Source organism: Neolamprologus brichardi, chromosome 15, assembly GCF_056152115.1.
Source record: "Neolamprologus brichardi isolate AB-2024 chromosome 15, ASM5615211v1, whole genome shotgun sequence".
Taxonomy (NCBI): Eukaryota; Metazoa; Chordata; class Actinopteri; order Cichliformes; family Cichlidae; genus Neolamprologus; species Neolamprologus brichardi.
The window spans coordinates 39205001-39230373 of record NC_142118.1 but is presented as its reverse complement, the minus strand read 5'-3'; the positions used below and the strand labels follow the sequence as shown (position 1 = coordinate 39230373).

Here is a 25373-nt window from a genome sequence, read left to right as displayed (position 1 = left end):
GCCCTGAAAGTCAAGGTCAAAACCTTAAACTGGATTCTGAATTTAACGGGGAGCCAGTGCAGCTGGATCAGCAGAGGTGTGACATGGGAGGACTGGGAGGACTGGGAGGACTGGGAGGAATTGGTCAGAAGCTTTGCAGCAGCGTTCTGAACAACTTGCAGACGCTCCAAAGAGGCTTTACATAAACAAGTAAACAAAGAGTTACAATAGTCCAGACGAGATGAAACAAATGCATGAATGACAGTTTCTAATTCGGAGCGCGATACAACGGGACTCAGCTTAGCGATGTTTCTCAAGTGATAAAAACAGGAGCGAACCAAAGATTTCACATCCAAAGTCAGAGCTGAGTCAATACTTACTTAATATTTAGCTTCTTTTCATTGACTCTGCTATAAAACAAAATATAATTCTCCTTCATCCTTAATGACCGAGCTTCATCCCACCGCAGCACTGTAGTATATCCTCACAGCACTTTCACAGTGCAGGGTTACGTGTGAGTTCAAAGCAGGCAGCTTTGCTCTGTAACGGAGGTTTCTTCATGCTCAGTGTGACTAAAGGCTGCTCCTGGGCAAATAGCATGGTTTTCTCTGCTACTGTAAGGTCCTGACCTTACAGTGTAAGACACCCTGACATGGAGTACAAATTGAATTAAAACATAATGAAGCATGGACTGTATTTAAAATGCCGTCCCACACGGCTTCAGCTTTAACATTTTCTAATACAATAACTAGAATTTTACTCCAAAACTGGAACACAGCTTTCTGGACACACAGCAGACCCACTACTGACTAAACTGTGCACTTCATAAACCTGTGAAAAATGACAGTTTAAGAAGAATTTGCTCAGTTTGAATTTGATGGCATCAACATCTGTCAAATGTTCGGACAGGGGCAACAAAAGGCCGGCAAAGTAAGTGCTACTAAAAAGAAACAGTTGGAGGAACATTTTGCAACTAATTGGGCGAATCTGCAAAAGCTCAGCAGCATGAGTGGGAATAAAGAGAGGAGCAGATTTTCTTAAAAGTACACGAGGGCAGAAGTTCACCAGTCTGCAAAAAAACAGCATCTACAAACTGTGCCAGTGTTAAAGTGTCCCTTAACGTAAAGTTGCAAAGACTTTGAAAATTTCATCTGCACTAAATAATATTAGCAAATCAGTAGATTCTGAAAATGCATGCCTATGGGACGAGGCCAAACAGCAGTGCTGGATGTGTGTTTGGGTGTTCAGGCACCACAGAGCTGCACACTGGAACGATCGTGTCATTGAAATAACTGCAGGGAATTTACATTCATGACTGGGCCATTCACAGATGCAGGTTACAGCTCGATCTTGCAAAAACATTTTTAAAAGTATGAATCATAATGCATGATGAATCATTGTTGGAAAACGTGGATGTTGCATCCTCCAAAGAGGAGCGGGTCGCCCGCTGTTATCAGTGCATTAGTACCTGTGCTTGCACATCTGGACAGCACCATCAGTGCTGACAGACGTGTTTTAGAGCATTTTCTCGCATGCAGATGACGTCTTTTTCAGGGAAGGCCTTTCATATTTGCTGAACCGCACATTTTAAAACAGCTTTGCATCAGAAGAATGCAGATGGTGAACTGCTCCAAGTGTGCAGTCCAGAACCTTCACCAGCTGAAACCACCGGCACACGATGAAACACAAAGATGAAAAGGAAACAGGACTTTTAGATAACTAACTCCCACCCAGAACGTGGGTTTATGAAATATGCAAATCACTGCGTTCTGTTTTCATTTACATGTCACAGTTTTTGGGGAATGTTTTTGTAATTGGGGTTTTATTTTAATCAAAGATGCTACAAAACTATGTCATCTATGTCATATATGTGCTTTGACATATATGTCAGAGCAGCCACACATCTGACATAAGACAGATCTTATTCACAGACGGTGTTACCACTGCTACCACACAGATGAGCTCGAGGCTCACCCAGCATTTCTACCCTGCTGTGTATGTATGCACAGTTAGATTTACAATCAGGCTGCTACAGTTTCACCATCTTTGGCTCTTACTGTACAACCCTGAACAAAGGGAGTGGAGGATAGACCTCACAGTGGTTAGCACTGTCGTGTCGCATTAACTGGGTCCACGTTGGGCTTGCATCTTCTCCCAGTGCCTGTGATGTATTGTATCGTGTAGGTGCCTTTCTGGTCTTACTGACCACTCAAAGGACTTTAGCTGAGAGACGTCACGTGTTTAACTGTACGTTCATACAGCACTTTATACATTTTAAGTACTTCACCCTCACAGTTCAGAAACAGCAGTTAGCCTGACATGCATGTGTTTGACTGCGAGAGGAAGCCATGCAGGCACAGCAAGAAGATGCAAACTCTGCATCCCTGCTTTTCAGCTACTCCAGCTTCCTCCACAGTTCAGAAACATGCTTGTTAGGTTAAATGGTAAATGGCCTGTATTTGTATAGCGCTTTTACTAGTCCCGCCTAGGGACCCCAAAGCGCTTTTACACGTCCAGTCATCCACCCATTCACTCTCACATTCATACACTGGTGGAGGCAGCTACAGTTGTAGCCACAGCTGCCCTGGGGCAGACTGACAGAAGCGAGGCTGCTATATCGCGCCATCGGTCCTTCTGGCCAACACCAGTAGGCGGTAGGTGAAGTGTCTTGCCCAAGGACACAACGACCGAGACTGTCAGAGCCGGGGCTCGAACCGGCAACCTTCCGATTACAAGGCGAACTCCCAACTCTTGAGCCACGATCGCCCCAGGTTAACTGGTGATTCTAGATTGTCCGCAGGTGTCAGTGTGAGTGTGAACAGTTGTCCTTCTGTGAGTTAGCCCTGTGATGTCCTGTGCAACATGCCTTTTGCTGGGATGGGCTTCGGCCCAAATAAGTGGGGAAAAGGATGGATGAACACAGCAGTAGTGCAAACTAGCAGTGCGAGGCTGAGGCCACACTCATGAGTATGTTTCCTTTTCCCTGCATTGTGAATATCCAGCATGAGTAGGAAATGACACGTCTTTGACACTTGCTGCAGGGTTCAGCAATTTGCCACAACATCATGTTGTTTATCCTGAAACTCAGTGTGCAAATATTAAACCTGACTGCTCAGGTCAGCTGTGTGGCTGACAGCTCTGTGCATGGTGCTGCAGAGCTGGATACACCTGCTGCACTTTTTACTTCTGTTTAATGAAGTGAAATTAAAAATGAAAGATCAGGAAATCAGACTCAGAGCCATGTGATTTTAAATCTCAGTGACACTAATGAAATTAAATGATAGAACATGTGATGAAATAAAGGTCTGTGTGTGTGTGCGTGTGCGTGTGTGTGTGTGGGGGGGGGCAAGGATTTTCTGCGCAGTGTACCAGGGGCACAGAGAAAAGTTGTCGTACCATAGGCACGAGGAGTGTGTGTGTGTGTTACTGTGTAAGTCATAATTCTCAGTGTTTAATGAATCAGGATGCTAAGCAGGGAGCTGCTGTGTGTATAGAAACGTGACTTCACTGCGGTTCATGAAAGCTCGCTGAGGTCTTGAGGAGTTTAAAGGATTAAAGGAAGCTCAGAGTTGTTTTTGTCATTAATAATAAATGATTCCTGAAAGAATTCATCCACAGTCCATCAACAAATTAATTATTTTTCACCCTGTTACAGTAAATGTTTGAAGGCTGTTTGATTATTTATTTGTTTTATTAACCTTCAGTTCATCCAAAACTGAGACGATTGAAATCTTAAAATTTTCAATGTTTATTATTTTTCGACTCAGACACAGCAACGCATATAAAAACTATACTAAAATACAGAAAACAGTGTTATAAAATAAATACAGACATAAAGAGAAATCAGAATTAAAAACAAAAAAACTGCAAAAATATAAAACATCAGGATATTTGGTTGCCAACAGTAACAGTGAGGCACAACCTGTGACTGTCATTTCAGATGATGTTGAGATTATTTAGCATGACCTCCTTCCTGTGGACCTCCTTCCCATCACAGTCACGTGATCATTAAAAAGTTAGGTGCAGCTGTGATAGTGGCCCAGTCGTTATCAGATACCAAATACAGTGTCCAACAGATAAGTGGTGAAAGTAAACAAAAAGGATGTGTGTTCCTGGAAGAACAGATGAGTAACAGTTTGTTTCTGGATGGCTTGTATTTCAAATCTTAGTTTTTTAGAGCAACAATCACCACAGCTAATGTTAGCATGTTTGATTACCAACAGTGTTGGGGAGTAACGGAATACATGTACCGCCGTTACGTATTTAAAATACAAAATATGAGTAACTGTATTCCGTTACAGTTACCGTTTAAAAAGGTGGTATTTAGAATACAGTTACTTTGTTGAAATAAATGGATTACACGGCGGTACTTCCCTGTTTCATATTGTGGCGGGTCAGGACTGTTTGGGTTTTGTTTGACAGCTACGTTCTGTTGTTCCAGGCAGCGTTACGGTTGCCATGGTTACAGGGTGACGCTCTCTCTCTGCGTGTTTCCTGGGTGAGAGAGCGCCTGTTGTTGTTGTTGTGCTAAGCTAACAGGCAGAATGCTACAGGTATAGCTCTAAAGAATGTAGCATCATGGGCAGTGTAGTCCGTGCTGCAGGGAGAATGGACTGCCATACCCGTTATGTGTCTGAGCGAGGGAGGGAGAAAAAGGAAAAGTAGGAGCTGTCATCGAGCAGAAACGGGAGCTGGAAGCATGTAAATATAATAATAACCACTGCAGCCAAGAAGAGAGCCTGACGAGCCCAGCTGTAAGTAAGCTATTAAGACTCGACTGTACACCGTGTTCGTGTTTTCCTCTGAAACAATAAGTTCTGTTGGAGCAGCCTTTCAACGCCTCTCTCTGTCTCTGCTAGCAAAGTTGACCCAGACAACAAAGTAAAGCTAGTTTTCAGCTACGAGCCGACATGAACCCACTGTATTAGCCAGAGGTCCCTTTACTACGGTTCGGAGCCGCGGACCTTCAGTAACAGTAATAAATCACAGCAATAGTACATTCATGTAGTTGTAAACAGCATGATAATATATTAAGTAATCCAAAGTATTCAGAATACGTTACTCTCATTGAATAACGTAACGGAATACGTTACAGAATACATTTTGGGGCATGTAATCTGTAATCTGTAATGGAATACATTTTAAAAGTAACCTTCCCAACACTGGTTACCAAACTACATCCATAAACTACAAACAGGTGCACATACCTGCTGATTGTTGCTTAGAGACTAAGAAAACAGACTGATGCTTAAACAACAAACTGTTTGTCTGCTTGTTTCATTAAAAATGCTACAAAATGCAATAAGAGCACAAACAATGTGGACAGATGTAACATCTAGCAGCAAGAGTCCTGACAGGGACTAGAAAGAGAGAGCAGATTTCTCCTGTTTTGGCTTCCTGTTAAATCCAGAATTCAAAATCCTGCTCCTCACATACAAGGTCTTAAATAATCAGGCCCCATCTTATCTTAATGACCTTGTAGTACCATATCACCCTATTAGAGCACTTCGCTCCCGCTCTGCAGGCCTACTTGTTGTTCCTAGAGTATTTAAAAGTAGAATGGGAGGCAGAGCCTTCAGTTTTCAGGCCCCTCTTCTGTGGAACCAGCTTCCAGTTTGGATTCAGGAGACAGACACTATCTCTACTTTCAAGATTAGGCTTAAAACTTTCCTTTTTGCTAAAGCATATAGTTAGGGCTGGACCAGGTGACCCTGAATCCTCCCTTAGTTATGCTGCAATAGATGTAGGCTGCCGGGGGATTCCCATGATGCATTGAGTTTTTCCTTTCCAGTCACCTTTCTCACTCACTATGTGTTAACAGACCTCTCTGCATTGAATCATATCTGTTATTAATCTCTGTCTCTCTTCCACAGCATGTCTTTATCCTGTCTTCCTTCTCTCACCCCAACCAATCACAGCAGATGGCCCCGCCCCTCCCTGAGCCTGGTGCTGTCGGAGGTTTCTTCCTGTTAAAAGGGAGTTTTTCCTTCCCACTGTCGCCAAAGTGCTGCTCATAGGGGGTCATATGATTGTTGGGTTTTTGTCTGTATCTATTATTGTGCGATCTACTGTACAATATGAAGCTCGTTGAGGCAACTTTTGTTGTGATTTGGCGCTATATAAATAAAATTGAATTGAATTGAATTAACAGGCCTGCCTGGCTGCACCTTCGCACAGACAGAGTTCCTGTAAAAGAGGAAACTTTCATTAAAAGCTGTGAAGCTGTGGCCACGAGAGGAACTGCAGTTACTGGCCTTTCATTATCTTCATTTTTCAGTCCTGGAAGTTTAAACGAAGAACCGATAACAAAGGCTATTGTAGCCGAGTGGTAAATTAATAATAATATTTTCCATTTCAGTTAACCAAATATCCATCTAAGGTTCAAAAAGGGGTCTTAAAATGTTTGTTTCCATGTAAGGTAAGACAAGAATGTTATTGGGTAATGTAATGTCATTGCTTGTGCTATTTCTTTGGTTATCTGCATGTTGTGTGCACTTGAAGCTGTTAGTTTTATAGGTTTGTGTAGTTGCATATTGTGGTCACTGGGGGGGGGGGGGGGGGGGGGGCAGTGCTTAAGGGTTAACTGCAGTTTTCCAAAAAGAAACTTAACAGGAAATGCATCTTTGGGACTTGTATACTTTTCTTTTTGTTGTGGATGTGGAACGGGAATGTTGTGAAGGAGTTAAATTGTTGGTAAGGAATTGTTAAATAACTCATTGAAACATATTGGTATGATTGTAGTGCAGCGGCAAAACGTCAGTATTTTAACTAGATGATGTTGATGATGAAAAGGACATAAAAAGAGAGTAAGAGTGATTTCAAGCGTAATGGTGCATTACAGGGAATGTGTCTTTGCTGATCAGTAGTATTCATGATATTTGGCATATTTATGTGTTTATATGTGTAAAAAGCACAACCAATACAGCCTTCGTTCGCACAAAACCATACAATTGATTGTCCCAAAAATCAGAACAGAATTGGGGAAAAAGCTTTTAAATACGCTGCCCCTGCTTCCTCTGCAGAAGGAACTGAAATGATCTGACTTGGTTACCTTGGGAGAGTTTAAGTCTGTCTTAAAGGAACGAGAGAACAGCTCTTTTACTCAGTGTGATTGTTTTTAATGTTCTCTTAATTTGATCTGTTATCGTATATTTTACACATGTTGGTATGGGATGTTGTATTTGTTTTAAATGTTATATACCTATGTGGTATGTGACTTTTGTTGCCATGATGCCAGGTCTCTCTTGGAAATGAGATTTTTAATCTCAATGAGATTTTTACCTGGATAAATAAAGGACTAATAAAATGTATTTCTGAAATGTATGATGCAAAGCACCTGTATGCGCAGCGTGCAGCAGCCATTTTCTCCATGCAAGGGAAAGGTGGGAGATCGTGTGTGTGCTCCAGTCCGAGTGAGCTGAGATTTCTGTGGCATGTAAGTGTTTATTAACATGTGTGTAACACTTCCACAGTTTTAAAGGAGCTTGTGTGATTTAGCTCTTTGTATTTTGTTCTGCACAGACAGAGGCCACTGCCGTATTTTTGTGTATTTCATTTCCTTTATTCCTCGTGTTGTATTGGCGCATCTTTGTTTAGTCGGTTATTCTGGTACTGTTACCTCTCGTGCTGTCGATGTTCAGTACAAGTCCACATGGCCGCTGTTTGACTAAAGTAAAGGTCAAAGGACATTTTTTGTTTATTCAGTCGTCATTGACAATAAAACTGCACATTAAGAACCCCAGTAACTGTGTCCTGTGTGGCTAACCATTTCCCAGGCTACACTATAAAAGGTTTTTAACGACACAAGTATTACAAATGTTTAAAAACAGGATGCTCACCTTTACAGACCATCAAAGCTGCGCTCTTCTAGTGTAGCACAAACTATCAGAGGTGGCTTTGCTGTTAGATTCTGTTCTCCAAGTTATGAGTTACAAAGAAACGGAATCGTTCCTCTGGCTTTTTGTTCTGACACCAGCCACTGGACATCCTTAACCCGAGTGCACGTTGTGTCCGTTAGAGGGCGACACCGAGGCGAGAGGGGCCGGCCCAGAGCCAGTCCCAGGCAGGCTGTAGTGCCACTGAGCCGGGTACAGCAGACAGACACAGAGAAGGGCTGGTGGAAGGAGGAAGGCTCCTCATGACGCCGGGCTTTACCGGGAACTGAAAAAAACATCTACCTGTTTTGGAAGGAGGAAATTTACAGAACAGAATGCTTCGTGTTTGGATGCTGATGGCGGTGCAGGTAAATATCTCTGTTTTAACCGCGAAGAGCTGCGGTGGGTTTTCGCCGCAGCAGAGCGATGCTGGTTAGAGGAGACGGAGAGGAGCGCTCTGCGCAGATGGGAGGACAATACAGTTGAACTAGAAAACACTTCCCGTCGTTTGTACTCGTGTGATCGGTGCTATTCTCACCAAAGAGCCGCTTAGATTCGCTCAGCCCGCTGGGAGGAAAACGCTGCTGGTCCCGGGCAGGAGCGACGCAGTCGCGGCGTAACCGTGTGTCGGTGAGAGCTGCGGGTTTCAGCTCGGATGCTGCTGGTGTGAAGACTCCCGAGTCAGGAGCCTCTTTATCATCCGTGCCTGCATCCTCGGTGACAGGGGGCTGTCCGTCGCCCTGTTCCGGCTGCTCATTGTGTGTTTGCCTTCTGCCCGAATACCGCGCGTTACTTTTATTCAGCTGTAATCCAGTCTGACCGGATCTGTGTCACATAGCGTCGATCTCCATTAAAAAAAAGATGGCAGTTTGATTTGTCCTCTCACGCCCAGACATGACGCTGGAGCCAGAGTGGTGTCTGAGCCGCGGCTCGGGTCACGGTGCCGGCTGCATCCACGCCTGCTCTCGCCCCGCGCTCCTGAGGCGCAGTCATGCTAACCTTTAATGCTGTTTCTGTGCTGTCACTCGGCCTGTGGGAGCTGGTGTGCAGCAGGAGTCCGTGTAACATCCACAGTCCTGTGATTCAGCATCAAGCTGAACTTTTGAAAGCACCGGTGTTGTGTTAGGGTTAGTGTTTTATTACTGCTGACATTTTCCATCCATTTCAGCAGCAACACTGAAAAATCTGTGTTTTTATTTAATATACTCAGAAAAATAAAAGTATAAGCGTGGAAGATGTTTTTAACTGTGGCTTTGAAGATGTTATGGATGATTTGCATTAAAGCAGCAAAGCTCTGCCACAGGCGAGGCTCCATGTGGGCTGAAAGAAGCACACAAATGCACCTTCAGCAAGATTTAATGGAGGCAAAGAAAAGACAAGGCGATCCTTTCTGTGTGGGAAAAAATCAATGAAGAAGACAGTGCTGTGCCAAAGGGTCAAAGGTTGGGTCCTAAAATAAGCCCATCACCAATGCCTCCCTCTCAAAAAAGCAAGGTCAGCGCTCTCCAGGGCTTACCTCCAATCCTCTACAAGCCTTTGATTGGTCGCCTTTGTTACCTAGTAGGTACAATTTGTCGCTGTTATCAAGGCTTTGATCATGTAGCTGAAGGTGCTGCTGCTGATGGGGTTAATGATTCAGTGATATGTGACTGTAGAGGGTTAACGGGCTTGTAGATAATGCAGTTATTTGTAGATAAAACAGTTAACAGCATTAGGCAGAACATCATCTCAGTTAGTGGAGATAATGAGCCCCCTGTTCCCCGCAGCCTTTAGTTACACCAGGAGGAAGAAATGTTTGCAAGTTGATTAGGGTTTGATTTTATCTGTGGTGTCACAAATGCTCTCCATCCTTGTGATAATGCCCCTCTGTGTGCTGACCTTTCCTCCTGAGGGGGGCTCTGCTAAATTATTGTCATTTGTGAATCCTGTGCTTTGTGATTAAAATGACGCAGATTAATTTTGCTGCGGGCAAAGCTTTAAACGCTTGACTCACGGAGAACTTTGAAGTGATGGCGAGCTTCAAATTTAAATATATAAAGAGGCTCATAATCAACAAACGAGGGGACGTGTTAGACTTTCTGCATTCATCGAGGATAACGACGCACCGCACCAACTCATCTTTAATCAGAGGTGCATCTTTTGCACCAGCTGTGTTTACATGAAGCTGACTCACTGAGGACGAGTGATGCTTTTGGGTGGAAAGTCCACCCCCACGTTAGGCTTAAAGATGTGTAGAGGAAAAAAGTCAAATATGCAGCATCTGTTTATTGTATGGAAATGGCCCATAAAAGAGCTGCAGTTGAGGCAGGCCTCCTCTTTACTGGGGAAACAAGATGCCCACAGAGGTAACCTGCAGAACACTTTGTTACCTTTGATGTATTTTAGCTGCTGAAATAGTGAGTGAGTAATGTCAGGTGTTAAGAAGATGCGGCTTTTCAGCAGTGGATGATTAGTCCTCTTTCCCAGAAACAGTGGGTGCAGCGTTTGGTTGGAGTAGCTGGGTCCACAGCACGCTGTTCAGTCAGTCAGCTGACAATGAATCTGAGCCTCTTATCAAAAATCAAGAAGGCTGATAATAAACTCCAGCCACGAGCTGAACGGTTAATGAAAATAAGCCACGTCTGTCGGTGTTGGACTCTATTTCTTTATTTCACCACCAGCAGATATGTGGAACATCCAGAGCTTTACAGTTTTGATGTATTTGTCAGATTTGAAGGTGCCAAGTCTGGAGTTCCTTAAGTGGCCACTAGGAGCAGCAGAGTCCCTGCAGACTTCCGTGTTAAACAGTCTAACGCTGCTGAAATTATGCACAGCTGGCACAAAAGAACTTCTTTTAAAAATAAATTTTCTTTCGTATAATAAATAATAATATAATAAATAATAATATAATAAATATACAGTAGTTGGAATATTTCTCTTATACGTGGAAAGACTTAGAGTTGTGGGCGTGGCTTCTTTGACTGAACAGTGTGCTGACTGGTCGGTTTCCTTCAGTCTGGTCGTCATCATTGTTAGCGCTGGCTGGCAGTTTTTTAATGATTTGTAAAATAATGTTGCTCAGCGTGTGGCACAGAAGTTTGTGCTGCACTCTGATTATTGTGTTAGTCTGTTGCTCAGCGCTGGTTAGCATCTGTGCCTGAACATCGGACCCGTGCAGTTTATGGTGTATGCAGCTAGCTAATGAAGCTAGCATAGCCCGATACATTAGCACTGCACCCGGTCAGCTAAATATGGTCACTGCTGGCGTCGGAAAACCAACATGCAGTGTTGGGGAGTAACGGAGTACATGTACCGCCGTTACGTATTTAAAACACAAAATATGAGTAACTGTATTCCGTTACAGTTACCGTTTAAAAAGGTGGTATTTAGAATACAGTTACTTTGTTGAAATAAATGGATTACACGGCGGTACTTCCCTGTTTCATATTGTGGCGGGTCAGGACTGTTTGGGTTTTGTTTGACAGCTACGTTCTGTTGTTCCAGGCAGCGTTACGGTTGCCATGGTTACAGGGTGACGCTCTCTCTCTGAGTGTTTCCTGGGTGAGAGAGCGCCTGTTGTTGTTGTTGTGCTAAGCTAACAGGCAGAATGCTACAGGTATAGCTCTAAAGAATGTAGCATCATGGGCAGTGTAGTCCGTGCTGCAGGGAGAATGGACTGCCATACACGTTATGTGTCTGTGAGCGAGGGAGGGAGAAAAAGGAAAAGTACGAGCTGTCATCGAGCAGAAACGGGAGCTGGAAGCATGTAAATATAATAATAACCACTGCAGCCAAGAAGAGAGCCTGACGAGCCCAGCTGTAAGTAAGCTATTAAGACTCGACTGTACACCGTGTTCGTGTTTTCCTCTGAAACAATAAGTTCTGTTGGAGCAGCCTTTCAACGCCTCTCTCTGTCTCTGCTAGCAAAGTTGACCCAGACAACAAAGTAAAGCTAGTTTTCAGCTACGAGCCGACACAGAACCCACCGTATTAGCCAGAGGTCCCTTTACTACGGTTCGGAGCCGCGGACCTTCAGTAACAGTAATAAATCACAGCAATAGTACATTCATGTAGTTGTAAACAGCATGATAATATATTAAGTAATCCAAAGTATTCAGAATACGTTACTGTCATTGAGTAACATAACGGAATACGTTACAGAATACATTTGGGGCATGTAATCTGTAATGGAATACATTTAAAAGTAACCTTCCCAACACTGCCAACATGGCAGCAGCCAAAACATCCAGGCTTCAAAATGCAGAGATGGGCTACGGCCGTCTGTTATATAAGACCGATGGTCTCGTCTGAAAATATGTTTCTGTGGCACAAACAGCCTTCAGTGGAGATTTATCAGAGTGGACTGTGGACAGAGAAGTTTAGCAACAAAGCTAATGCAGATAGCTGTGAAAAATGCTGAGCATCGGCCCAGATTATCAGTCAGGTTGTTAATTGCTTGAACACTCGTCTCATTGATGGACTCTGTTCTTAAATGATCTTCAGTGTCAGCTCCAATTAGAGAACACCGTTCAGCTCGCAGCACGACCTGATTCCTTTTCTCTCCTTTTGATCATAATATTTCTGTCAATGATAATATAATGTAAGGTGAGATGACCTGCCATCATCAGCAGAGGCGATGAGTTGCATTAAGTGATCACATCCTTGACTCTGATAAAGAGGTCAGGTGTGTTTCAGAGGTTTACAGCCTGTCTGTTTGCTGAGCTGCTTCACGACTGTTCGCAGAATGAGCTTCATCCACCAGCTTCATCCACCAGCTTCATCCACCAGCATTAGAACATAAAGTCATTTCAGAAGCTTCCTCTCCTCGCGCTGACTGTTCGTATGCCTTGTCACATACCTGCTGTGGCTGTAATTACTGTACGCTGCATCCCAAACAATGAGTTGTGACATGAAGGGCTTAATCAGTAAAGTCTGTGAAAGCAACGTGACACAACAGATCTGTCAGATATTAAAGGAGGATCCTTACTGAGCGTGCTTTCACCATTAATCTGAGAGCCTCCCCTGTGTATGCATTGATTGCTTCATGTATTTAATAGCCGTCAGTTTCAGATTCCAACAATGACACGAAGCTGTTTTCACAATGTTTCATTTAAAATGAAAACGGTTACAAAACTGGAAAAGTTTTAGATTCTTTTGATGAATTGTTGCTGATTACTTTTCTGCTGTTAGACTGGTTGGTTGATTCAAGGTCAAGTTGATTTTTTTACCCACAAGAGGCAATTTTGTTGCACTGCAGGCAGTAAATAAAATAATCATCAACAATCGACACACTAAAAATTTGGGATTACATCAGGTTTCTGAAAAGGCCAAAAGCAGGAGGGACAAATCAGTTCTTAAATCTGTTGGTCCTGCATCTTGGAGGATTACATCTGAGACCAGATGGATTCAGCAGACTGAAAGAGGGCTGACCAGGATCAGCAGGGTCTGATCAGGCCTCCTTTGTGGCTTCAGTGTTGCTGCACATTCAACCAACTGCTTCTTTGAAGGGAAGCGAGTCAAGAAAGAAACGAATGCTGGTCTTTGCATCAGAGTTTCTTTCTTACATTAACAGCAACATCAATTTAAAATCATATTTTAGAACTAAAACTGTGCAACTGTGCATCCAAATCACTTAGCAGCATACAGTATGTCAACCCCCCCCCCCCCCCCCCCCCCCCCCTTTCCTTCTGGTAAGCCAAGTAGAGGCTTCATCTCGTGCCATGTTTGGGCTCCTGCTTGTGTTTGGTTTACGACCAAAATAATCCCAAAAAGGGAAACGTAGTATTCTTGCATCAGATTCCTCCCTGATTGCATTCACTTAAAATGTCCTGTGGGGATGTCTGAACACGTTGCACTCGGTCCATTTACAGTCTGACTGCCTCTCCCGTGGTGTAGACACATTTATGTAGACCGTGGTCACCCAGCACTGGATCCTGGTTAGTTTTACAGCGTTTGAAGAGACGCACAATGACAAAATGATCTGTGTGCTTCATAAAGGCTCCATCACTCAACTGTATATAAAACAAAAGTGGTGAAAGGACTCATCTGTGGGGAGCTCTCGGGAAGAAGAAGGAGCCTCAGACAAACTGTATTGACTTTTACCTTTTGTGCCAAGTAAAAAATCAACTCCCGGCATATCGACACCACCCCAGTGGTGTGGATGCTTAGACGCGAGCTTGGGCAGTTCAAAGCATTCGTACACAGTCAACCTGCCTCCTGTGGAAGCAAGTTTGTTTGAATTGCACAGAAAGACCCATTTATAGTCCTTCCAGGTGAGCCATGCATGACATCAACCACCCGCACAACAGCAAAGAAACAAAGAGAACTTCCAGACATAGGAGCGATCACCCAGCAGGAAGTGGATCACCGGGAATTATAAGGAAAAAGGAGATCAGCCCCTCTGTCCTGGAACGGCCTCTTTCCAGTTTCTCTCCGCTGCACGTTTTGCCTGATCTGTTAATGTGACCACTGAATCCCACGCTGCACGCTGCAAACACAGCATCAGAAACACATGAGTACTTCCTCCTTACTTATGCTAATAAGGGAACAGATAAAAGGCAGCCTGCCCCCCCCCAGCGAGGACGCAGCGAGGACGCAGCGAGGACGCAGCGAGGACGCAGCGAGGACGCGAGAGTTTAAATTTTTTTTGGGTTAAGTGGAAGCGAATCACAGCACCCTGTTGGCTTTATTCCTTTAATCACAGAAGAACAACAGATGCTTTTCTCTGTGCAGGACTGGGAGTGTGTGTGTCTGTGTGCGTCAGTGTGTATGTGGGACAGGGGGTGGAGGGGGGTCACATTGGGCCAACGCTCAAACAACAGCAGAGACAAAAGTCTAGACGCTAATTATCATCAAAATTAATTGACCCAGTTGTCTGTTGCGCCTCATAGTGATTAATAAAGCTCTCTTGGCTCGGCCGGTGCTGCACTGGGTCTATTTTCCCTCTGACGCACGCCGCTGCTTCTGCCGCCACACCGCAAGACGAGCAAAACAAACCCAATAAGTAAATGTGGGAAATGAGATAATTGGTCTGTGCTAATTACGTTTCCTTTGCTGGTTTCTCTCCTTATATTCATGCTTAACAAGTCTTCTGAAACAAAGTGGTGTCTGTCATTTTCATGAACGACCACAGAGAAGTCTTTGTGATTTTCTGCTGTTTGAATCAGCTCGATAATGCTCTGGAGAAAAACATCCTTTTGCCAGGTCGAAGGGGTAAAAAGGTGCAATCTGAAATGCAAACAGCTCTTTTTATTCTCTTTCCTCGTCTTTAGGCGGTGGTTGTGGGTGGAGAGGCCGAGCAATCGTTGTCAAGCAAGCAGGGGTCGTTGCCATGCACGAGGGGGTTTACACAGGAGGAATACATCATCGAGATGGAGCCAGAGCTGGCGAAGGGACAGGCTGTCTGCAACGGTCAGTGCTCGCACACACACACACACACACACACACACACCCACACGCACACACACACACACTCGGGACAACTCCAGTAATAATCCCCTGCTGTTGGGTGGGGGTTGCTTAAGAGTCCTGCTGATATTTGAACCATAATGGAGCTTGGAGAGGACTGACCTTTGCAAAGACTGAGTGTGGATTAGACTGATGCACTGAGCCGATATGGGCCTCCTGTTGAGGTGGATGTGTGTCTGCCTTAATCTGATTTCAGCATTGTGATGAAACTCGACTGTGACTCGAGCATTTAATGGATTTTTGTTGATGTTTTTAATGTAAAACCATCACTGAATGTTTCAGTCTTCTTCTTCTTCTGGAAAAACTTGGTGGTGGTCTCACCCCACAGTTCTGATCTCACCTGAACCCACAGGTCCACAGCTTTAAGCCACAGGAAAAGATTAAATGTTGGTTAAATGTTGGTTAAATGTTGTCGTCGCTACTTTGGCTTTGGTGCTCTCCTGTTGGAAATCCCGCCGGCCTCGTGCTCTGAACATAAGAAAGTGGACGATTTTTGTTCTTTGGTAGACTTGAGCTCATGAGCTGCAACTTCAGCCAGTTGAGCAAATAGTGGGAAAAATATTTAATCTGCTACCAACCAACTGCTGAAAGCTAAAGCAGTCAGTGGGTCAGAGGTTTGAAACAAGCGCATGTTAAGAAAATTCTGTGATTTCTTTCACTGAATGTTACTTTCTGGCTTCAGGCAGGTTTTCTGTCCACTTTCTGTAACATGTTTTTCACTTTCACGTTGTACCTGCAGCTTCACACCATGCTGGATAAGTCAACCTGTAGTTTCCACACAAAGAGAGGTTGCACGGCCTGGTGTTGTTTACCTGATCAAGCAGAATAAATGAGCACGCTGCTCGTCTGTGCTGTGTGTGGCAGAGCGGTCGGAGCGATCTGTATTGAGCGAGCCCCGGGGTATCAGCAGCAGGTTGGTCAATAAGCACAGGATAGCAGCAGGGTTGTGAGGCGGTGCTGTGTGTGGCCTCCGTGAGTGATATGGAGCTGCTTTGCATATATCTGTATTTCAAACAGAGCATTAGTGACTCTGTAACCTCTTTGTTTATTTTATGCATGTTAACCTCGCTGAATTTAACAGAAGATTAAAGACAAACATGCAGCTGCTTGGATACGGCTTCAGTCGTGTTCTGCTGGGTCGAGGTCGATCAATATTCAAACTGGAGCTTGATCTCTGCTCGCATGTTTGCCTCTGTTTGAGAAAAGCTCGTTTCAGAAACTGGGAGAAATGCTCCACACAAATGTGCAGTCGGGTTATTCTGTGCATGCAGGATGATGCCTGTGATTTAGCATTTTAGTGCAGCGAGACGTGTAAGAGTTGTGTTTGAGTGCGATAGTGTTGTTTGACTCATGGCCCATATAGTTCAGCTCTGATGAGGGTGGCGTGCGAGCTCAGAGAGGAGCTGATCTTCTGGCTTTGTGTTGCAGAGATGCTCTTCAGCCTGAGAGAGAAAACTGTGGACAGTGCTCGCTGTGAAAGTAGGAAACAGCTCGGAGAGACTCTTTCCTCTGCTGGAAATAAATCAGTGTCCGTTGTGTTACAGCGAGTCTGAAACAGAGCAGCCAGGCAGCAGGCAAAAGCCCAACAATAACACAGCTTTGAGGTGGTTGTGCATGTGTGAGTGTGTATGAGTGGGAATGTGTGAGGGAGTGTGCGACTACATGTTTGTGTGCTTCGGTGGACATGTGTGGGCTCTGAAGTGTGACGAGGCGAGAGCGAGTGAAGCCGACAGAGCTGTTGCAGAAACACGAAGAGTGCGCATTTCAGTGTGTCCTCCTGTGGTGATGTGCAGGTGAGGGGGCGGGGCCGGAGGGTCAGCAGACAAATCAGGAGGCTGTGTTTTTAGACAGTGTAACAAACACTAATGGCTACTTTGTATGCAGCCAGAGATGAATAAAGATCTGTGTCGCTCTCCAGCAAAAACTCCAAAAAAGTGTTTCTTTCTCACAAATCTAGAAATAAATTGAGGAAATAAAAGTTTAAATATGCTGCACTGTAATGATGTCAGCGCCCTAATGGACAAGTGATATTGCTTTTTTCACTTCTCATATTTATAACAGGTCAGTGGCCTTTGCTTTAGTCATGTCAGGCTTTAGTCCCGCCCACCCTGCCTCTCTACAGGCCCGTGTGTGATAATAACAATCCTCTGCGCTAGTTTCCTCAGTGTAGTCAGCCTGGTTTCTCTGCTAAGATTATATTTCTATACGCAGATTGGACATAAGTCTTAGTTTTGGTAGGAGCAACCCAAACAGACTGAACTGTGTAGTCTTACATCCGTGTGTCTGATGAGCTGCTTCTGCTGCTGCCATGTTAAAGTCTGATTTCCTGGAAAAAACTGTGTGGTTGTGGCGACGAACAGTCATTATTGAATATAAATATTCTTATTATTGTATTAGATTGTTTTGTGTTTGTAATGTTAAATCACTGATTTCATTAATTATTAAATATCAGAGACAAAGCTACCTGCTGACATAACTACTGTCCCAGTTTGTTAGACACAAAGGTGGCAGCCTATCAGAGCACGAGGTCAGTGATCAGCCAAAGACAGCAGCGTTTACATTTGATTGTTTTCAAAAACAGTATTTTACATTTTCTGCCCTTAATTACTGAAAGAATAGAATATTTGGAGCATTTGGCTGTGGTGCTGATGAAAGGCACCACTGAGCTGTGTGGAGGGCATCTTTGCTGGATAAAAAGTGATGGCTCTGGGTGCTTTTAATTATTTAATTGGAGCAGAGGAAGACTGAATGATTAATGAGGAGATGGAGGCGAGAGACATAATAAAGAGCCAGACAAATGAAGTGTCTGAGGGAAGGTTAGAAAGAGAAAGGGGTGAGAGGTAAAGACTAAAAGCGGAGACACGGAGCAGGGAGTCCGACAGCATCCTGTGCCTTTGGTTTTACTGACAGACTTCCCCCAAAATAAAACCTACAGCTCAGTGAACGACAGCTACAATCACATTAGGGGTGGGCGATATAAACGATATACGATATAAACGATATAAATTTGGCCAACGATAGAGATTTTGACTATACCGCTCTATCGCGATAGCGCATGTTGATGATGTCATCAAGCTGCGCCTGTTTTGGTCGAAAGCATCGCAGCGGCTACAACCATTATCATCTGCAAAATATGCCGACAGTCACAGCAAAGAGATGAAGCACTTTTGAAATATGGGGAAAGCCAAAAACTGCGCTTCCTCCACTTCCGTAACACTGATTCATTAATGACTTTTATCGAGTGGAAAAAAGTTGGTGTTCATCCTCCAGCTTCACTGTGCTAATGTTATGCTAACATAGCTGTGTTGCTAGCGATCACGTAGCACATCATTATATACCAGGTAGCCCAACTTCAGTAACCCTGCAAACGTCACTGCTGTTTATTTTTCTCTCTTTATTTATGTTGGAAGTGGTAGCAGAGGTGTACGTTTGAATTAGTTTCAGAAATCTCAGTCAGAACATGCTATATCATGTTTAGGTGGAAGCTAGCGAGCTAACTTCCTGCTAACTTCTAACTCCGTTAAATTTAATAAATTCTGTTTTCATGGATGCCTGGATGTTAAACTTCATTGTTACACCTGGTAAAGCAGCATCGCTGATGATTTTATTAAAGATGAAATAATTTAGACAGTTTTTAACTCTCAGTGTTCGTTTGACTTTGGGACCTGGAGGGACGGAGTTTAGGACCCAGATTACACCGTGAAGCTCCTCACTACGGCAGCCGTAATGCTCTGACAATCCATCAAGCAGTGCTGCTTACCAAAGTTGTACTAAAACATTTTTAACAGATTTCTGCCCAAATCGGTTCGAGGTCAGTAAGCACAACCAGAATTCATACATAAGGCACACTCTGGATTTTTGAGAAAATTAAAGGATTTTAAGTCCTTATAGTGTGGAAAATACGTTATACAGAAGAAAATAATATATAGTGATATATATTGTTACCGCACGTGCTTCAAATTATATCGCGATATGAATTTTAGGCCATATCGCCCAGCCCTAAATCACATATTTGCTTCGAATTTTGACTTTGTGATGTTCCTCAAAGGATGGCTTTGACTGAAGCTGGGCAAAGTGTGAGGAGAAAGAAAAGATTTCTTTCTTTTTTAATTTCTTTGTAAAAGTTGTAAAATTAAATCGTGGTTCCTAAACCAAGTTTCAGGTAACGAGGTGGAAAAAACAACACATTTAGTTCTTACAGGAAACAGCAGCGAAGATTTCAGTGGAAAAGAAACAAAAAATAGGCAGTTACATGTAAAGTTGATTCAGCTGCTGCCAGACCAGCGTGTGAGTCAGTGTGTGTGTGTGTGTGTGTGCGTGTGTGTGTGTGTGTGTGCAATGACTCTCTGCAAAGAAATACATGTTGCGGCTTGGTTTGTGTGGGCTCTCTTCCTGTTTGTCGTCTTATTTGTGTGTGTGTGTGTGTGTGTGTGTGTGCGTGTGTGTGTGTTTGTGCGTGTGTGTGTGTGTGTGTGTGTGCGTGTGTGTGTGATTGTGCGTGTGTGTGTGTGTGTGTGTGCGCGTGTGTGTGTTTGTGCTGTTGTGCTGTGCTTGCATGTACATACAGCCTCTCTGTACATCTGTGAGTCAGGATGAGATCAGTGACTGTCCAGTACTTCCTGTGAAGTGGCTGCCTTGACCTTGCCATTTTTTCTTCCTTCCTTCCTATTATGGGAGTGAGTTGCAGTCAGTGACACAGCCTCATGCAGCGGCTGCTGGTCAGCACCGCCGTCCAAAGCTGTGGAAACCCCCGTCCCACCATCCACTAAGAAGCGAGCACATTCAGCTCCCACCATCCTCCCGCTCTTTCCCATCTCTGGCTTTCTTTTCCTGCCTTCTTCTTTTCTCTTGTCATGCAGGGGGTTGCCCTACTTTGTTCCTGTCTCATACATCACTGTCTCCCCTCATAGACGGATTTGGGAATGGCGTTCAAGATTTAAAGTGAAAGCTCCCTCTCTCTGCCTCTGAATCCATCCCACTCTCATTTGATTCCTGATCCCGGCATTGTTTTTCCTCTAAGGGGCTTGTTAACGTCTCTGTGCTCTTATATGTGTTTGCTTCTGTATCTGACGTCTCGTCCTGTTTGTTACCTAAATTGTTCTGTTGCATTTCGTTTGGACCAGTCTGGGTTAAAATGAGCTGTTTGGTTTTGAGCTGGGCTCGTGGATGTGATCTTCACTACGTCAGTCGCACTTTCATATAGTCTGTGACTCATGCCTCCCACCATGGATAACATCTTTTATTGCAACAGAATTGTTCCTCATCATAAAGCTGAAAGTCTTTGATGCCTAAAAAGCCGAAAACAAGGAGACTTAAAATACTCCACAGATGATGACCTCATCAGAATTAGCATAAATCTTTATTTTTGTGAAAATCGATTCAGAGTGACAGATTTATGCTTCAGTTCTAAAGATAACTGGATACATTAAAGTGAGACACTCGGGTTTTTAATGATTCCTCTCCTGTAATGCCAACATTAAGTTTGTGCTCCTCAGCCAATCCTGGGACTGGTTTCAGGGATGATCGTGGCAACTTTAATATGTCTGCTGAAATAAAGGCTTTCTGTACTGAACTCTGTGCAGTTCAGCCCGTCCTGGCCTTGAAGCATCACACTGCTCTGCACTAGAGCAGCTTAGCATGATTTACAGTTTAAAATGATCCAACTTCATTCTGATTGGCTGTCCCCCATAAACATGTGAGTTGAGCAGCATGTGGGTGGAGCTTCTGTGTTACACTGATTTTGACCATATTAGGATATTCTCCCTCATCGAAATCCTGCTTCCACAAATATAAGACTAGAAGAAAAACTGCAAAACAGAAAGTGAAACAAAAAAGTTTATATGAGACTCATCATGCTTAATATGAGCATCCATCTATTGTAACAAGATATTTATGACGTAAATTAAGACAGTCGGTCCCGTTCATGCTGCCTGTTCCTCTCCTTTTTACACATTTTACTAAAACCTTCAGTAAAACAGGAAACGAATCATAACTCATATTTAAATGTAATTAAATATTAACACTCAGCAGGAGTCTAATGCAGCTCAGTTAATCTGTTCTGACAGAAACTCTAATGTTACAAAGCTTCTGTATTTGCAGTGTGATAGTGGACTGCACTGCATTCAAATGTCCCTGTTTACATACACGAGGTTTTATATATAATTTGCTATTTGGCCCCTTGTATCCGACGTATGATTGTTCCACATCATTTATTCTTCTTTCAGTGCAAAAGCTTCAGTGTCACACAGGCAAACTGTTAAATGCATAAAAGGAGCTGCTGACATGGAGGTGGGAGGCTTCTGTCACAGCCAATGAGGAGCAAGGGTCAGTTATGTTGTTGCCAGGGGTCAACGAGGAAGGAGGACGGCCGCTTGTGTCACAGCCAATCAGAGTTTCATTCATGTTCTCAGCAGAGAGGCAAAAACCAATCTGTCCTCTTCCATCATCATCATCATCAATAAGAAATACCTGCAGTCAGGGAACAAAATCCCATCAACAGAGTAAAGTTTACCTGGGCTGCAGCTGAGCTGATGCAGCTGTTCATGGACCGTTTTCTGATGGTCCCGCAGAGCTTCAAGCCAAAGAGAGCGCACGGCACAAGACAAGGGCTACTGAAGGCACGAGAAAGCTGGTGGTTAAATCCTGAGAGAATAAACAGGTTCTGTGTCCACCTGACTTTGTAACATACAACTAAAACCATCATTTGAACTGTGATGAATTACCTGAAATGTTAAAACCTCGATGATATGAGTGAGGATGAGTCTCACATGGTTTCAGTTGCATCAGTGCACAATGCTGTTACCTGGACACCCTCAGTGCAACTGTATCATTCAGAGCTGCATTTATTACTACTGGACGACTGTAATTCATTATTATCAGGAAGTCCTAAAAACTCCCTGAAAAGCCTTCAGCTAATCCAAAATGCTGCAGCAAGAGTCCTGACAGGGACTAGAAAGAGAGAGCAGATTTCTCCTGTTTTGGCTTCCTGTTAAATCCAGAATTCAAAATCCTGCTCCTCACATACAAGGTCTTAAATAATCAGGCCCCATCTTATCTTAATGACCTTGTAGTACCATATCACCCTATTAGAGCACTTCGCTCTCGCTCTGCAGGCCTACTTGTTGTTCCTAGAGTATTTAAAAGTAGAATGGGAGGGAGAGCCTTCAGTTTTCAGGCCCCTCTTCTGTGGAACCAGCTTCCAGTTTGGATTCAGGAGACAGACACTATCTCTACTTTTAAGATTAGGCTTCAAACTTTCCTTTTTGCTAAAGCATATAGTTAGGGCTGGACCAGGTGACCCTGAATCCTCCCTTAGTTATGCTGCAATAGATGTAGGCTGCCGGGGGATTCCCATGATGCATTGAGTTTTTCCTTTCCAGTCACCTTTCTCACTCACTATGTGTTAACAGACCTCTCTGCATTGAATCATATCTGTTATTAACCTCTGTCTCTCTTCCACAGCATGTCTTTATCCTGTCTTCCTTCTCTCACCCCAACCAATCACAGCAGATGGCCCCGCCCCTCCCTGAGCCTGGTTCTGCTGGAGGTTTCTTCCTGTTAAAAGGGAGTTTTTCCTTCCCACTGTCGCCAAAGTGCTGCTCATAGGGGGTCATATGATTGTTGGGTTTTTCTCTGTATCTATGAAGCGCCTTGAGGCGACTTTTGTTGTGATTTGGCGCTATATAAATAAAACTGAATTGAATTGAATTGAAAGTTGTGGGTGTGCTGGATCGTATCCCAGCTATCGTGGAGGATGAGGCGGGGTACGCCTGTAAACGTCACCCGTCTGTATGGCTGACACATGTTTACTTTAGAACCTGTGACCAGTCGCACACTTCATCCTGGGTTCTTGGCTAGCTCCGCCTTTGCATCGTGTCTGTTCAAATGCAAAGAGCCAACGTTGTGTCAGCAGCAAAATGCATTAGTTTAGGAGCAGTGTTGATTAAATGTAAAGTGCTGCTTATACCTGCAGACGTGCTGGAAGCAGCTGCAGGACTAGAGTCTGATTTAGTTCCCAGGGTCGGTGTCAGCGCGTCCTCTCTTATCTTCAGTTTTGACTTGGTTTGACCTTTTTTGTTTCCTGTTAATGGCTGCTGTGCTGTAGTCAGCTGTGAGTTTCCCACAGAGATGTGCTGTTCTTGCCTGTAAAAGTGCCGTGAGTCCAGTTTCACATTAGTGTGCTGCTGGGAGAAAAGGAAGTGTGCAGCTGACGTTAGCGAGACTGAAAACCATTAAACACAGTGACGAGTGGATTCAGGGTTTTACTGGATCTCTCGTTATAAGTGACACAATAAGCTTGTGAATGACATTATATTTACTTTGCTATACTACAGAAACACTGTAATTACTATAATATTGTGCAACACACGTCTGTGTGTTTCTTCCTGCGGCGTCCAAGTTGGACCGCTGGAATGCAGAGGCTGTAATTATAACCCAGCAGCCAGGAAACACTGACACACCAGGCTGAGACGACACATCCACAGACTGTATGACTCCAATGTCACTGAGTTACATACAACTGCTAATCTGAAGAAGGCTATTAACCAATCAGGGAGACGTGACGGAGCAGCGTGGACTCCAGCATGAGGGTGTGTCTGTGGCAGGTTTGACTGCCGACACTGAACTTTCAAACAACCGAGATGTTAATGAAAGTGTGTGACAAACCTTTCTGCCTTTGCCCGCTCAGAGCAGTGAAGGTTCAGACTGAGCTGAGGTTATTCCCACTAAACGGCGACGTTCTTTCTTTCTTCCTGCTCAAACGTCAGTTTCCTCGCCTCCTTTGTCCTCATCCATCTAACCTATAGGGAGCAAATGTTGTGAGAGCTCTTTCAGCTCTGCAGTCAGCACCATGTTGTTGTTTCATGTCCATTGGAAAGCTTTGATAAGAGGTTCTGGTCCATCCTTGGTCCTGGTCTCGAGCACCACTCTGTCTCTCATGTCTCTCTGTAGCGTTCCTCGTTTGAGGTATTTTTGGACTGTGGCAGGATTTTCATTAGAGGTGTCTGAGCCACAGAGAAGAACAGATTTGACGCTGCTGCTGTAGAGCCTGACCCGTCTTATTAAGCATTACTGCTCTGAAAGGCTGCAGTCTTACAGATGCCCCGTGTGCCTTCTGAGCCCTGTGTACCTCATTCATGCCTACGTATCAGAGTCAAACTTATAATCAGGTGGATATATTTATAAAATCCTGAGAGGTGGAAATGAAGAAGTGAAACAGAGTCTGGGTGATGTTCCTGTCTTCTTTGTGTTCGTGAATAGAAACAACACGAGGATCATGGTTAGAACCACAGAGATGATCCATATGTGACATATGTGGGTCACATGATTTGCACACATCAGGGACATCAGGGTCCGTGGCTCCTCGTGAACTTTGCCCCCTGAGATCAAACCCCATCTGTGTCGTGACAAATGCGTGCATGAACACATCTCCTTGCATTGCTTTTTTTACTGGAGTCGCATGTTTTTGGGAACGTTGAAGACAGCAGATTATTGTTTTCACTCTGCGTTTCTGATCCCGTTCATCGTGACTCACACAAAAATGCTAAAACGTCTACCAGAGACAGCTCGGGACCACAGACTGACCGCAGTGTGCAGACAGAGGGAGGCTCGCTTTCTCTAGAACATGCTTTGTGTGTGTTAATGTGGAGGAGGAACAGATTCTGGGTCTGGTTCTCATAATGAAGTTTCTGTGTTGGACTGACGAAAGCCAGGCGCTGAGACTCCCAGCTCCACAGATATGGATGGAATGTGTGGCTGTGTTTACTTTGACCGCTATCTGTGTGAGGATTTACTGATGGGGATGTTGTGGACAGTTTTTCCTCATAGTCCTTTGAAAGCTGGTGTTAGGCATTCAGGTGTGATGGTAAAGACGAGCATGGTAACACAGAGATACCCATGTGTGTGTTTGTGTGTCTACTCCCACGGGTCCTCTTCCAGTTGTGGTTTTTCATGTTCAACTAATTCCTGTCCTCCCATTTGTCGTTCCCGGATCCCATCTCCCTCTCCATCTCTGTCTTGCAGCCATTTTCTGCTAAATAAATGATGGCTGCATGCCTGACCTCACATCTGACTAAT

General features: G+C 44.1%; 1 protein-coding gene across 1 annotated transcript in view; it reads left to right on the top strand.

Annotated features, from left to right (window-relative positions):
* The first annotated feature begins 8055 nt into the window (after window positions 1-8055).
* The window catches only part of LOC102794990 (cadherin-2-like), a 106436-nt gene continuing 89118 nt past the window's right edge, over window positions 8056-25373 (top strand). Inside the window, exons 1-2 of the mRNA XM_006791902.3 lie at window positions 8056-8221; window positions 15104-15242. Of these exons, the coding sequence (XP_006791965.1) occupies window positions 8189-8221; window positions 15104-15242 (172 nt within the window). The 5' untranslated portion in view covers window positions 8056-8188. The remainder of the gene's footprint in view (window positions 8222-15103; window positions 15243-25373) is intronic.